Below are 16,123 nucleotides of genomic sequence, written 5' to 3'. Positions count from 1 at the left end.
AAACACTTCCCCACTGCCTCTGCCCTCAAAAACAAGACAGAACACATTCCTTGGTGTTTTTAAAGTATCAACATCCCAGAGACACCAGCAATATGCCTTTCATTCAACCTTAGCCCTGTTTGGCCTGCTTCAAGAAGAGTCTGTGTTAGCAGCAGAGTTCTACTGTGGCAGTGCCACCCCACAGATTCCTTGCACATGTAGTGATATTCAGGCACTATTCACAATGATTCATGGCCTTTGCATCCAGAGGATGAAGTTTTGTCATTTGCAAAGATGAGACAAACAACACAAGCAGGTGATGGAGACGTACTACTCAGGCTTACTCAGCTGTTATGAGGGATGATGAGTTTCTAGTTTCAGAGGCTAGATTATTAGATTTAAGATTTACAAGTATAATTCTGAAAACGGTGCGAGGCCTTTTTGTCAGTTTTAAATACAGTATTCCTGACCTAACCAAGTGCACAGAATCATTTAAATCTATCAAATAAAGAGAAGAAAAGGATTTCTAAAGAGAAAGCAAAACAGAAGAGAGAGATGGTTTCAGAAGGTACTACATATCATCATAAAGTCTAAAACATCTCATGCTTTGTATAGATTAACATGTCTGCAACTTGTATCAGTTACATCAATGGGTCATATTACAACAGTCCCTTGATACTCATGGTCTGCAGACAGGTGGTTGGATATGAGCCTACCAACCTCTTGACCACAAGGCTGAACTATGGTACTATAGTTAATGGTAGTACAGGACAATGAGCAAAGTTTTCAGTTGATACGATACAGTCTTCATCTTACTGTCTTAGCCTAGGATGTGTGAGACAGTTAAAGAATTGCATCTGTATCTCATTTTGTACTGAGAAAGCAGTGGCTTTTAATGTTCATACTAAAGATCTCAATCGTATATTACCCACCTTACCAATACTTAGCAGCAGCAATGATAGTGCCTTAGTATCATCCTATTACCTGTCACTTTGCCTATAACAATAAGAAAATGTTTTCAATTGATACAGTTACTAACTTATTCTACTTTTAAGTAGCTGACTCATTTGGTACCTACTTTTCAATTCCGAAAACTTATTATATTATGATAATGTGATTTGCAGATGCATTCACACTCCTGCCTGAACCCAGGTTTTAAGGTTTCTGCAGACCTTCGTGTGGTAATGCTTGTAACTGACATAATCACTGCTCATAATACTTAATTTGAGCTAGCTTTAAAGGGCAGAGCTAGTAGTCTTAGCGCAGCAGAGAGCGAGACCTGAAGTGGGTCATCCTCTCAGTAGATTTCCACAACTTCTCAAGGGGCTTTTTATAGCCTCCACTTAGCTCTGCACTACCCAGAACTTGCTGCTTTGTAGTCAGTTTGGAGAATACTATGCAAGCAAAAAGTGCCTACACTCCCTTTACAAAGCAAACACTCTTCCTTTCATTCCACACATCTACACTACTAAATTGCTTGCTGTAAGCATAAGGGCAGTGGCCTTTATTTTATTACAAACCTTGCATTTGGGAACATTGCTTGCTTAGATAAATCTTGATGTTGTATTTTATGTTTCAGCTACCACACTGAAATAAGCTATGGTTTCTCTTTGGCATCAGAAACAAAATAATAATAATAATAATAATAATATAGATAGATAGATAGACAGACATTGCTTTCCACCTGCATTACCAAATAAATTTTTAAAGAACTGAAAATGGAAAGTAAGGATATTCTTAACAAATTAAAGTTACCAACTTTGTGCCACTAAATTGTAATATTACTTCTTTATTCTGAACAGAGAACTTCCTACATTTATTTCCTTAATTGTTCTAAAAACTCATTTACTTCTTCTCAAAAGCCTCTAAAAACAATAATAGTGTTTTTTTTAAAAACAAGCAAGCAAACAAGCACAACAGATTATCATGTGCCATGTTTAAATAAACATAATTGGGAAACACAGAGTTGATTCACTGCTGGAGGCCCAATGGAAACATTTGCAGATACTTCACAGGGTTTACAAGTTACAGTAATCCCAAGAGTTATTCCTTCAAAAGTGATGTTGGACACCCTCTGTAAGGAGCATCTTTTATTTAGCAATCTGATTATAAATTTCCATTGCTAAATGATGCATTTTTTCTTTTTTGTGTTTCAGTGCCACCATAATATAAGCTATATTGCACAGCACAGGTAGGGCTTCTATGTAAAGTGTTCTGCATGTAAACCAGAGCCTTGCTGCCTATCCTGTTCTTCTCTTTTTTCCTAAGATTGAAGGATGAGAGCAACTGGGAACCCCAGAACTTTCGCTAGCTATGTATGTCCTTGTGAGCTATAGCTTTTATGTTATGATCAGTTTGTAAATACAGGATACCTCCGAAATATTCAACATGTTGAGCTTTTTGCCCTTGCTTTCATCTTTTTCTGCTAATCAGACTTTTTCTCCTACCCAAGCCGCATGCAGAAGGTACACACTGGGTCTTTAGTTGAACAGCTTACCTGCCAGTGGAGGGTCTATGAGGCCTTAGGCACCTACACACTGCCTCTGCTTGGACAGCACTTCCAGCTTTCCTGCATAGTGTTTATTATGCTTTTCCCAGGAAAAAGGCTCTGCCTTTTTCCTATTCTTGCCAAAAGGCAATTTGCAGAGGGACAGATATAAGCTGTGGTTTCTTTGAGGGCGGGAAGCAGTGGTGGGGGAAAAGAAGCAGCAATAACATTTACAGTAGCAAATTATTTACAATCTCATGGCTGACAGAATTATAAAGGACACTTTTTTTTTTAAAAAAAAAAAAAAAAAAAAGTCTGTGTCTTGGAGTCACAAAGTCATGACAAAAAAAAATAAAAATAAAAACAAAACAAAAAGTGGCTTCCTCTATTCCAAACACTGGGTTTTGGCAACATCTAAATGTTTAATGTTCTTACAGTTATACATGGAGAACAGCATATTTGCTATCCACCCAGAACACAAGTAAAGGATAACAATTTCCAGAAAATCCAACCCAGGAAAAGTAGTGAACTTGTTCTCCATTAGGAACCAGCATTCATGCATTTCATCAAGTCACATGTTTCCCAAAAGCAAATAATTGAAGGGCTGAGCAAAGGCCTTGACTTTTAACATTTAAATGTCTCATCTAGTCCAGTGGTGTGACAAGTGAAATCCGTCAAAAGCTGTGCTCTCTTCATGGCACTAAGTCAAAGCACCAAGGAATCCACCTGCAGAGAAAGGCCATTGTTTTATTCACTCATAGTGCTTCTAAGCTCTTAACTTTATAATTAGAATCAACATTAATGAGTGATTTTAAGCACCTTTATCAGCTGGACAGGTTACAAAGATGTAGGATTTTTTTTCCTATTCCAAACTAAAACAGACACAATCATGCAATGTGATTGACACTGTGCCTGAACCCAGTCTTGAACTTCCAGCTGTGAAATTGATGTACCTCCCCGGGTACTGAACTACATTTTCTACAGCCATAGACTGAAGATACCTAAGCAAAATATGCAACATGAACCTCAGAGTAAATTCAGCTTGATACCCAGTCTGCATGAAGCACTTTTAATCCCCTGGTGCTCTCATTTCAGGAAAATGAGGTGATTGCCTGAAGAAAGACTATGTTGTCATAAGGATCTAGTTTAGAGAGTTTCTAACCACAGCATAATCATTCTCCAGCACACTCACAAATTTTATATTTTTTTTACTTCTGATTGTGTAACTGACACATGAATATGTGACAGAACAAATAGTATATCTGACAAATTATGATTTTTAATTATTATTTTTTAAAAATTATTTTTAAGAAAAAGCATATACCTATTTTTTATGCATTGATCTGTTTTGACTGAAGAGCTTGTTTAATAGCCCTTGGCATTTTAGCAACATAAAGAAGAGAGCATCCAATGGCGTCTTAATCACTGTGACTCTTTCCAAGGTATACTGTAGAAAGCCAGTGTTTTCTTTGTTGCTTTTTATGGCAGCCATAAACCACAAAACTTGGTCAGAACTTTTTCTCTTGTAGTGAGATGTCATTTCATTTAAAACATTTGTGCCTTCATTGCTAGTAACAGGATACCCATTAAGGTGCACCTGCCAATATTTTGAAGTTATTTTTGACATTGTTTGCTGAAACTGTAATTTTGAAGGGAAGAAGGGCGGAGGATTCATAAAAACAGATTTTGTTCTCTAAAAGCCAAACCCAATACTTCTCATTATATTGCAGACACTCCCTTTACATAGCAATTACGAACATTCATGACAGGAAAAAAAAAAAAAATCTTACTTCTATTGAAAGGGATTTATGTTTAAATTGTTAGTTTCTCTACCAATGAAGGGCATTTTGATCTCCAAATTGTACTCTTAGATATTTATCAATAGATTATTAAAAATGACATACTTTTACTGAAATAATATGATTAATATGAAATAATAGAGCCAGATAGATCCTGAAGTAGTGATAATCCAGCAAAAAGAATTAAGTCATAGAAAGATAAATCGCCACATAATATCAGATCCCATTTAATAATCCATCTCTGCTTGCAGCAAACTAGGTATTTCAGAATTAAGAAGTGCTACATATGAAAGCAGAGGAAGGAGTGCTTTTAACATTGCTGGCAGTTTTATACATGCATGTGATGCTGAAGACTGCATGTATGTTATTCTAAGGAAACATTTGAGTTCAAGATTTGAGTCAAGAAGTTCCCAGAAAATTCCATGCCTCTATGTGTCTAAATTTAGTTCTCAAATCTTGCTGCTTTACATTTCATTGACTGAACTATCTGTTCCTATCTATAGAGATGAGGACTCCTGTACTTCCCTTTCTTACTACTCAGTAGGACAGCATTCCCAATGTTATCATTGCATAAAAATGGGTGACCAAAGCCATCCTTCAAATGGAGAAATATGTGAATGTAAGCACAATGTGAGCTCATTGTTGCAGCTTTTGTCTTCCTCCAATCCCCTTGTTCTTTTGCTCTTTTTTCTCCATTGCACTGCCATGACCAACTGGCTTTCTAGCAGCAGTTCTCCCTCCTGCAATACATACCGTTAGCGTGGATGCAATACCTCAGTACAAAGCTAGGTTTCCCATTCAGGAAAACCATATTATTTTAGTGCTACATGTACTATTTACCTGAAAGCACGTCAAGTGTGTATATTCCTTTTTCAGCCTCCATCGAGTGCTCAGAGGCAGAAATCATTCCTGAAGTCCTCAATGACATCTGGCTGACCTCTTGAATGGACTGATTAATTACTCATGTGACAAATAATAGAAGGCCACATTTTAGCCCAGACATTCCTATGTCGACTTCAACCTCTTCCTTCTACTCACCTCCAATAGCGCAGCTCCAGCTTTCACTTCCTAGGCTGCTACAGGCACCCTACCTCCACCCCTACTTGCTCCAGCTCTTCCATCTAAGAAAACATCATTGACTTCTGAGGGCAAAACTTGATGAAACAGATGAAAGCTGTAGTGGCTCAGGAGTAACTTGAGCAGGTACTATACTCAGGACCCTGTCTGCCCATTCACGAAACTTTCTTCATTCAGCTCTATTTTTCCATGCCATTTGCCAAGAATAGAACACTTTAATTTTCTTTCTTCTTTTCCATTAACATGGCAGTGGTGAGAAGAAAAAGACAACAAAGCTGTTGCTACTTTCTCACTTCCTAACCATACATAGGTGCATTTGCAATGGCAGTGAGTGTTAGAGATGCAGAGGGAATGAGCGCAGGATGAAGTGAGGGGCCAGTAGGTCAAGCACTAGAATAAGTGAGATTCTCCACTCAAGTTACAGTTCAAACTGGAAGGAGGGGCAGAAAAATCTTTCCCTAAATTATCCTATGTTTCATTCTTTCATAAACAAAAATTAGTCAGTTCACTTGAAGAAGTTTTCATCTATATAAAAGTTTGGCTGATTCCACAAAGAAAAATAATGGCTGAAGTCCTGTGTCTCTTTTGCCATCTAAAACCATCTCTGCAGCCACATGATGCTCCATTCACTAAAAAGAATAATCACCAGGCATATGAAGTAAAACAGTTATGTAGGCTATTGCCAGCCTACTGTTATCAAGGAAAAGTTACAGAAAATTGATCTGGAATCACTAGGATATTTAAACACTGGACAAAGATGAATTAATTTCATATATATTATTTTAAAAGGTAATCTTCATACACTATCTCGAGTTGAGGTTCTTCTGACACCGTTCTTGCCATTGGCTACAGCAGACTGGAAAGAACAGAACAACCATTTCAAATATCCCTTAATAGCCTAGGGTGAAGGCTAGTTGCCCATTTTCAGTCTGATCATTGATAGCCAAATAAAGTTCACTTTGAACTGAAACCAGGTACAAGGTTACAAGTAGTATAAACTGAAATTCAGGCCACAGTTACAGTAGCTTTCTAGAGTTTTGACATTCTTAGTTAGGAACCTGAAGGCATCTGCAGTGTGGTAACTCTGAGGATTCAACCTATGCAGCAACGCCTTCCAAATGCCATCCCTAAAGAAATTTCTTGGTTTCATCTTTGTAAGTTTGCTGTCCTTGTTCCACATGAACTGAAATGTGGGAGGAAGCTTTCACATCTTTATTATAAGGCCACTGCCTTTGATGTTAAAGCATTTCACTCCTTCACAGGAAGTCTAGAGTTTTGCATCTTTAATGAGCTCTCACTACTTCAGATAATAAGGATTCAAAAATACTTATTATGAGAAATACTGCAGATTCCTGTAAATGAAATTAAAAATTTTAATGAAATTTGGTGTTTTATACATTTTCCATAGCAATCAATATACAGGGCACGTGTACAATGCAGCTGAAGGACGTTAGACCAGAAACTCTCTTCTGCCAGTACATGTGTATCCTTACCATTACTGTCAGGGGTTCCTTGTTTGAAGTATACAAGTGTCAAAACATGCAGATATCATATTAGCATTTAACTTGTAAACATCAAACATGCACCTTGATGTGTAATAGTAAGTTACTTTGCCTAAGAGGTTTTATTCCTTGGCTGCAGAGAGACTGGAGATTCCTGTTACTTCTCTTTGCTACAGACATGTGCAAGCCTGTTTGTGCCATTTATTATACGAGATTTTCAGTCTCCTCTTATGGTAAGAAGAGACTTTCATGTCACTGATGACAACAAGCAGATATTTACAGAACATAAGATTCTCCAGCCAAGAGCTATCTGCTACAGAGAGCAGAAAGAGCGTGATATTTGGAAGTCAAAATGGAAAGGATATGTTTTGCTTCCAAAGTTTCATCTAAACTCTAATTTGGCAAGTATTCTTGGAGATGCATTTCCCAAATGTTTAGGCCTGAACTTGGTTTAGATTACAGTGCTTTTATTTTAGCTATTGTATAGCTATCCACTTCCATAAGAAAAAAAAATAAGAAAAAAAAAGCAGCAGTCAGTAAAATATTAGTAACTACATATAAAGATATTCGTCTAAGTTAGTGAAAGTTGTTATCTTCAGAATTGCAATAGATTATGCTGAACTTCACACCAAGACTGTGTGTTTATCAAGGCAGTCTGAATTTAACTGAATAGCTTGTTTTGCTCTGCAAGCTAGTTCAGATTATTTTATTTAGGTGAGATCATTAAATTCATCTCACACTACTGATTTTAGCATGATTTTACAACGCTGAGTCAATGTCTGTTGTCTTCATTTGGTATGCTGAATCAGTAACGTGCACACATACTTTTGTCTTAATGTTCTTTAGAGATTAGCATTTAAAAAAAAAAAAAATAAAATAATAAAAAAAAAGGCTTAAAGCATAATCCATAGAGAACATTTTGCCTGCAGGAGACGAGTGAGCTTTCACTCCACTTTCTCCGTATTAAGAGAGAAACAATTAACTAGCCAAGAAAGCCATAAGCTGCTCAAGATACAGACCTACTCGTCCCACTTATGCCAAGAGAAATGGGGCCTGAGACACATGGACTTTAGGACCATAGGCACAGAAGCTCAAAAGCTGGCAGCGTGTCTATCTGTTGGATTCTTTCAGAATCACTAGATATGATTTATTCACAGATTTCAAAGCCAAAAGAAACAAAGCAATTGCCTTTACTCTTCCTACGCAGAACCAAGGGCACAGACATTCACCTTCTTATTATTCTGCCAAGCTAAATATATTTCTATTGAATTGGGACAGTTAGAGAGACATCTGATCTCAAGATCCAGAGCTGATGTTTATATTATGGTGGGACACAAATGAGGGTTATGGTTTAGTTTTTCATTTATATCCTGGCAGGCCTAGCTGCAACAGCAACCCTCTCCTAAGCTTTGTACAAATACATAGTAAGCCCATCCTGGTCACAAGGATCTGATTGCTTAATACACCAGACCAGGAAGGGCAGATACAGAAGATGGTAGGAGAAAGGAGTGAAGAAAACTGGTTTACAGACCAAAAACTAAAGCACAAAGAGATTAATAGGCACATTACCATCTCTTCCACTCCTACCTAAGAGCTGCATAAACAAGTGCTAAACCCCTTAAAAATCTGGCTCCAAAAGACCTGTCCCAGACCACACAGGAAACCAGTGACAGAACACAGGATGTTTGAGTGCCTTGGGAAGAAAGCTACCACTGCAAACAAGGCTTTGACAGTCACTGCATAAATATCATAAGAGCCCTTTACTGTCTCAAAATGCTCACAGTCTGAAAAGGCAATTAACTCAAGAACAAGGCAAGTGTTAGAAACACCTCCTGAGAGAGTGTTGTAGCATGGGTACATCCAGCCTTGCTTTTCAGCTATCAGAAGAAATCAAAAGCAACAGTTATGCTCAACATGTGGTAGAAAATTACCAGTATAGAGAGAGATTATACACATTCACCACTGTTTTTCTGGTTCTTTCATTTGTCTTGTAGAACAATTAATTTTATTACTTCATAAAACAAAACAAACAAAACAAAAAAGTGATGGTGAATGCAACTTCTGTTAAATGCAGCCTTCAAGAAAACTGTCCAATTATGATTTACAAATAGATTTATGAACCCTTCGGATGTTTCTGAGCACCTCAGAACAACAGTTATCCCACTGGGCTACCATGCTAGCTGGCTTCTCCCACAATCCTCGTAGCTATATGGAGTTTAACAGTGGAGTTTTTCAGCTCATTGAATTAGTGTAACCCACAAATTGGCCCTGTGTACTACCTAGCTTCAGAACTGGGAAATTTTGCCCCATTCCAGCTTGTAGTAGTTTGTCCGACGCTTGGAAAGTGAGGGTCAAAGTTTTGCTTAGTTGTCCTCTTCCCACCCCTTGAGAGAGATACTATGAATGCTTGTCTCTAGTGAGAACTGCTAGGTGTTTCTTTGGATGTATTTGTTGCGTTGCTCATTTCACTTTTATAATATATAGTATAAAACTTACTGGAAGCAAGTTAAACGGACCAAATTTCAAATGGGAAATCAAAAATACCCACACACTGAACAGAAGAGCAAACAGCCATTACTCAGGTTCACAGTGCTGTAATTTCACACAGAACAACAGGTGACAAATTATGCTGCAGGAATTAGGGCAGCATTATGAGCAAACGGAGAATTCTTGTCTCCCTGCTATGTTGAACCCCTCATCTTTACAGAGACCCTTAAGTTAGGGGAAACGGATCAGAGCAAGGGAGCTAAAAAAAGTGATTACCAAACCATAGGCTTTTCATCAGGGCTCAGAGTTAGTGCTAACATGAGATCACCTATGAGTAAAGCTAATCACCTGAAAGTCTTGCCAGTGGCCCCACCCCTCCCCTCGGATATTTTGGGCTAAGTCATTTCCTTTTAATTATACCGCTCAGTGCATGTAGAAATACAGTTTCTTCTTCTTGTAAATACATACCCAAATTCTGATCCCAATTAGATCAGAGGACTGAAATTGGCTGCAGGATCTGCCAGTGATGGATCACAAGTTTTGAGCCTAATAGTGAAAGTTTTGATCTTGATAGACCCAGACTAAGCTGGGAACTCAAACAACTCCTTAAGTCACCACATAAATGTTTTCTTATACAGCTTACTGCAGCCAACAGGCAAGGAGCTGTTTGCTTTGGTGTGATAGCAGGAGGATTGGCACAATGGACAAGCAATGCCGTTAGCTGGTAGGACTAGTTAGTAAAAGCACAGAAAGAATTAATACCCTGATTTTTTTTTAACTAAAAGCCTGTGGAAATTGAAGTAAAAGTCCATTACATAGGTCACTCCACAAGTAGTGTCTCCTATTTATTTCCATGGAAACTACAACTGCAAAGAGCACAATAACACTATTTGATAGAGCAAATTCTCAGTTACAAACGACTACTCTTCAATACTGCCACCCTCCAGTAGCTATGCCAGCAGAGGTGATCCACTGTTACTGTCACTACTGCTGAAATGCACCACCCCACCAGCTCACTGTGCACACATTCACTGTTTGGTCTCTGTGAAGTTTCAGCAAACATCAATGAATGTCAGAGGGCGCCATTTTTTCTGCGTATAGGAATTTAATTCCACTCCTTTGCTTCATCTGCACTTCCGTATCAGATGCCATTCTGTCAGGCTGCTCCTCTGCTGCCATCTGTCTCATGGTAACAAAATGTAAAGGAATATTGACAGGAAGGTTCAACATCTACTGCCATACTACCAATACATGCCTCTGACACCATAGGCCAACATGATAAAATAGCAGGCATTAGTTTTGGAGCAGTTCATTTCAGAATCATCTTAAACATTTGAATATTTGTGAGCCTCCTATTGGAGCAAGTGAGAATTATATGCTTCCATGGAGAAAGAGATGGACATCACAGTACTCAGAGCAAGCTTGGGATAGAACAAAGGTTCAAATCTACCAAGGTTTTAAGACTTTAAACAAGAGACATAATCACATGGCAATTGTGCTTAAGGCTAAGGCTGCTGTTGGGCATGCCACTTGCTGCAGGGCTGGCTGTTCCAGAAACCAGCAGTCTTACTGTTACTTATCTGGTCTCACAGTGAGCTGTCACAGCTGGCACTGATGAGTCAGTGTTTATCTGTGCTGCTTCGTGGGATGTAATAGTAAGGTGAGAGAAGTGGGACTACCACATTCAGCAGCAAGTAGCCATTAGAGCAGCTTGAACATAAAGCAAGACCTTACCCAAACTAAAATAGCAGCTTCCTATCTCTCAGGTATGTTGTAAAGAGGAATACAAAGATCATTTCAAACTCAGATTCTTCAGTGGAAACAGACTTCCCTTAAGAACTTGAAAAGATCCTTTTCCCATTGATAAAGCTAAAGAAAATGGCTGATTCAAGTGTTTACGTTTTAGATTCCTGTAACTGTCATCTAGAGTATTTTGTAAATACAAATCCTAAGAGCAGAAGATCTAGAAGTGCCTGTTGTAGACTGCCAAAATGCTCACTGGGTTTCAGAACAGAGTCACTCATACACTAAGAAGAAGGCAGCATCCTCAGGTACATCACAAGGATTTAATCCTCAGCTGGCTTCCTCCTGAGCAGGCTGGCTCAGGGAAGCTCAACTGTGCAAGTAAGGGACTCCCATCATTGCAGTATATGCCTCCTATAAAATTCCTTAAATAGAATGCCTGGACACATCCAAACCTAAAAACTTTTCCCATTCACCACAAAGAGTATTACTCTTTGTATTAATAAAAATATTACTCCTTGCAAGCTCTAAGAAAGCTTCACTTTCCTGAAATTTTTGGTGGTTCAAAGCCCTGCATCAACTTTGCTTCCACTCCTAGGTATGCATGAACTCCTACGGCTAAGCATGTTGAAGTACACAATAGACACTGAAGTAGACACTTACTTTACTGAAGTAAAGTTCTGTTGGGTGTGAAGGAAGGGTCAGTGAAAAGTAAGTTGAAAGTGTTTGCTCACAAAGCAAAATTCTTTCATTATTCATGCTCCAAGAGACTACAAAAACTACCAGAAATTTTAATAAATTGAACAGCATAAGATTAAGTTTGCTGCATTTAAGAACATCAAATGGCATTTTTGGAGGAACACTTGTTAAATGTTCCTATGGATTGAGTTCTAAAGTAGTTGCAATTTCTTAGGAAAAGTTTACTTATGATCCTGGACACATTTGCCTGAAGTACAGAGATGCCAAGAAATCAAATAAGACACAGGACTGTACTAAGAAGCAGATGAAAATATGGAAAAATATTACAGAGCCAATACATGTGTATGGTTTATATGAATTTATGACCTCAGATTTACTCTGGAGTTCGGTTTCTGAAAAAAATGTCTATTGAAAATAGAATTGAAGAAAATGAACTGAAAAAGAGTTCAAGAAAGGGAGTGACATGAATGAGGAATGCTTCCCTAGGAGAAGATAAAAAGATATAAGGTTAAATTAGTCTAAACTTCTTGTAATAGCAGCAGAGTATGGGAATATCAGGACAAGGACAGTGTTGAAACAGCTCCTTTCTGTTTTTCCAACCACATCCCATTTCCCATCATTGGATTTGGGAGGTAACTTAGGATCCTATGTAGTATTTTGTAGTAAAAGGGATGGAAGATCCTGTAGTTCCAGAACAGAGCTATGTTTTCTATGTTTTGTTTTGGTTTTTTTCTTCAAGTACACAGCATGGAGTTTGTGGTGCAGAAGTTTGCTATACCACAGCTGCCACTGACAAATAGTTCAGATATTTATACAGGAGATCCTTTCATGGCCACCAGATTCCACTGACTGATCAACTCTTCAGATTCAGTCTTTTGGTTTTTACATTAACGTGATTTATATTCTTTCATTTTGTGCATTTGGAGTTTTATCCACCTATTTTGCATTCACATTTTAAGGCTGAACTTCCCCAAATAGGACTCGTGCCAAAGTTTACAGTAGCATAAACATGGATAATTTCTAAAGTTTGTCTGCTGTGGAAAAGAGAAAACAAAGGCATCTGATGGGAGAGAGAGTGAATTTCAAAATTTTGGCTTCCCTATGATACCTTCATAGAAATCCCTCAGAGAGAGTCCACCAAACACCAACATTCTTGGGCCACAAACTGTAAGTCCCTATGACAGAGTTAAGAGAAAACTGTGTAACAGAAGTGTGCAATTGAACACAATTAACCATTCTCATAATAAGGGGAGAGGAGAAAATAGAGAGAGAGGAAGAATAACATTTTAAACCAAACATTTAAATAGTCAATAAGCCTTCTACTGCAATATATAATTAGCTTGTTAAACTCATTTCCAGAGGATATCGTTGCACTAAACAGCTTAGTGGATACGACTGAAGGTATTCCTCATTTTTAACATGCTCAATGTAAACACTATTTTACAGCTTTCAGGAAGACAGTAATCGGATTCTATTTGTGCTGTAAGTTTCCTTGTATGTCACCCATCTAAAACAGTTTCTACCATCAAACTAGTTTCAATGTGCAAGTTCTTCACTGTCGACCTCTGTCAAACATATGGTTTTGGGCTATGAAGAATGTTGTTTCCAACGTGGTAATTTGTGCCTTCCAAGTTCTGTGCGCTAAAAATGATCCTCCTCCCTCACTTACTCAGGAAGATGCCTACTTTCAGTTCATAGTAAATATACCCCCAAATGATTCCCAAGCTGTGTAAGATTTTGAACAGTCTCCTTTAAAAATAACTTTTTATCAAAGCAGAGGTGTTACTAGCTGAGCAGTAATAACAGGTGGGAAGAGAACAAGAACTGTTTCTTCCTTGTCTTACATTTAAATGTGCGGTTGTTTTGTTTGTTTGTTTGTGGGGCTGGGATTTTATTTCATTTAAACAGACTAGCCAGCTCTGCTTGTCATATTTTTAGCCACAGAGAGAGAGTTTGTTCGAGGTCTGTCAGCATTCTCCTGCAGTCAGCCCAGAGATACAACCTTTCAAGAATCCTTTTAATACAGAACAAATATGTTAAATGTCAGAAGTACACATGCTCTTTAAACTTTGTTTTTCTGATTTCTGATTAATAGTTTTCTTGTTAACAGTGAAGATGCTGATGTGGTGTTCAGTACACCCTTTTGCATGTTTCAGACCTCTCACTGACAAAGCACTGCGGGCCGGAGCAACTGCTACATGCATCAACATGAATGCTTCTGTTCACACAGAAGAAAAGAGAAACAGAAACAGAGAGAAACGGAACCAAACAACAACAAGGAAGTAAGTCAATAAATAAAAGCACATGCCCACCCAACCAGCAGAGGCTTTATTCACAAAAGAAGAACGACATGGAAGGTCAGCTTAGTATTAGCTAATTTAAAATTTTAAGGGGCTCACTGTTATTTGTCCTCTCCAGAATGGCAATCACCGGCACTTAGCAAGCACAGTGCCTTTTTCCACATATCTCAAACTACCTTAGGATACAGTACCGTGCAATACATAATATATAAAGGTTCTGCACCTTCTCCAGAGGTGCCTGGCACTAGCAACAGCCAGAAACAGGGTAGCAGACTGCAGTATTACTATTAAGTAATCAATTACTGCAACATCTCAGACTCTGAAATATTTTAAATACAAAGAAAAATACTTGATATATTAAAAAAAAAAAAAAAGAAAAGAAAAGAAAAGAAAAGAAAGAAAAAAACAACTCACCATTCTGGAAACTAAGAGCCTTCTCTTATATCCAAATTATGCTGTGGCTCAGGACATCAGCGCTGTTGAAAGAGCACCTATTTTTCGCTCTGGTTTTGAAAAATTCCAGTGCTGAGGGCTGGGTTAGCTGCTAGGAGCACACCTGGTGTGTGCCTGTCTGTGAGAGGTGTTGCACAATGCCTGCTGGAATTTGCAGTCCAGCAAGTACCTAGCACCACTTGTGCAGGAAGTTAGAAGAGAGTGAAGGAACTACATTACCCACAACTGCCTTCAGCTGGTTTATGATTACACCTGAAACCAGAAGAGGTGGTGTGGGAGTTTCGCCCTAGGGAGGAGAGATGGGTACAAGTAGAAAAAAGAAGAGAACGTGTTCTCCTTATGCACCGCCAGAAGCCAGTTAAGGTTTTCTGCTTTCACATGCCGCATTACAGATCTGTTGAATGTGCTGGGAGGTGGACAAGGGATGGGCTTCTGATAAAATTCAGGGTTAGAAATAATTAGATTTACCGGCAGTGAATTGAGCGACCAAAATTGTATGAACCTGTAGGACCGGTTTGGGAATCTCTGTGCATATAAGGTAATCAGACAATTGGGTATGAGTAAGCAAATGAACAAGGGGCCGCAATGGCTTGAGAAGGCATCTGCAGAGGAGCCAAGGCAGAGACATTCCAAGCAGAAATATTTCCTTTTGGCTCTGTGACCTTTAGGAAATCATGTTTTCCCAAGTGTGATATCACAGTTGCTGCAATACTTATTTCAGTATTCTTTAGGATATAAAGGCAAAGATCATAGTCACAGAGAGATGTGATAAATGGTCTTTGAAGTAGGCACATCATGGGGAGTTGGAGAAGATATGATCTTCTTGTCCTGTTCTTAATTACCAGCAGTATTTTAATAGAACTTAAAATTCACAGCTGAAGATTTCTTTTGAAGAAACAAGCTTTACAGACTTTCTAAGCCAACCTTCAAAAAGCTGAAATACAAACCAAGATAAAAAATTATAGAAAGAACAGAATCCTGGAGCAGATGGTGTCAACATTGGTGGGCAATTTCCAACCAAAAAAAAAAAAAAAAAAAAAGCTATTATTTACCAAAATATGTGGTTCTGTTCATCCAGAGCTAGTAGAAAAGTGAAATCAAGTACAGCAAATAGTTTCATCTGGTAAAAATACAGGGGGAAATGTATTAGAAGGAATAGTACCATCGTCATTTCAACAAAAGGGTCATGCCACTGCAACCCTACAATTTTTCAGATCCTTCAGAGAATTCAACACTTTTTCTTCTACCTGCTCATCCAGAAGGTAGCCTTTCCTAACTGACTTTATGGGATTGTGAGGTGGGAATCTCTTCTATTTAATATAATAAACTGAGGTGATGGTGACAGAGATTAAAAAGAAGAGATGCTCCATTTCCAAGTGTCCTAACCAACTAGATATGTCATTGAAAGAGCACTGTTCTGCTGTCAGAAGCAGGTGAGACTACAGAAAACTTAACTGATTTCTCTTTCCACTGCCTTTTTGAACATCTAGTTTTGAAACTCAAGGCCTAGTAATAGAATACATAGTTCAGATAAAATTTTGTCAGGAGATTAAAGGAAACATTTCCAGGGACATTTATGAGTTTGCTTGTTTTGTT

The 16,123-nt window shown here is 38.2% G+C and overlaps 1 protein-coding gene across 1 annotated transcript in view; it reads right to left on the bottom strand.

The window, feature by feature from the left end:
* Positions 1-14,619, bottom strand: part of MACC1 (MET transcriptional regulator MACC1) — a 29,171-nt gene extending 14,552 nt beyond the window's left edge. The window contains exon 1 of the mRNA XM_042817313.1: positions 14,489-14,619. Within this exon, the coding sequence (XP_042673247.1) occupies positions 14,489-14,491 (3 nt within the window). The 5' untranslated portion in view covers positions 14,492-14,619. The remainder of the gene's footprint in view (positions 1-14,488) is intronic.
* Positions 14,620-16,123: the final 1,504 nt, after the last annotated feature.

The sequence above is a fragment of the Centrocercus urophasianus genome, unplaced genomic scaffold (assembly GCF_019232065.1).
Source record: "Centrocercus urophasianus isolate 14NV4802_14NV808 unplaced genomic scaffold, USGS_Curo_1.0 seq_16, whole genome shotgun sequence".
Lineage (NCBI taxonomy): Eukaryota > Metazoa > Chordata > Aves > Galliformes > Phasianidae > Centrocercus > Centrocercus urophasianus.
The sequence above is the reverse complement of the archived record's forward strand: the minus strand, read 5'-3'. Positions and strand labels throughout refer to the sequence as shown.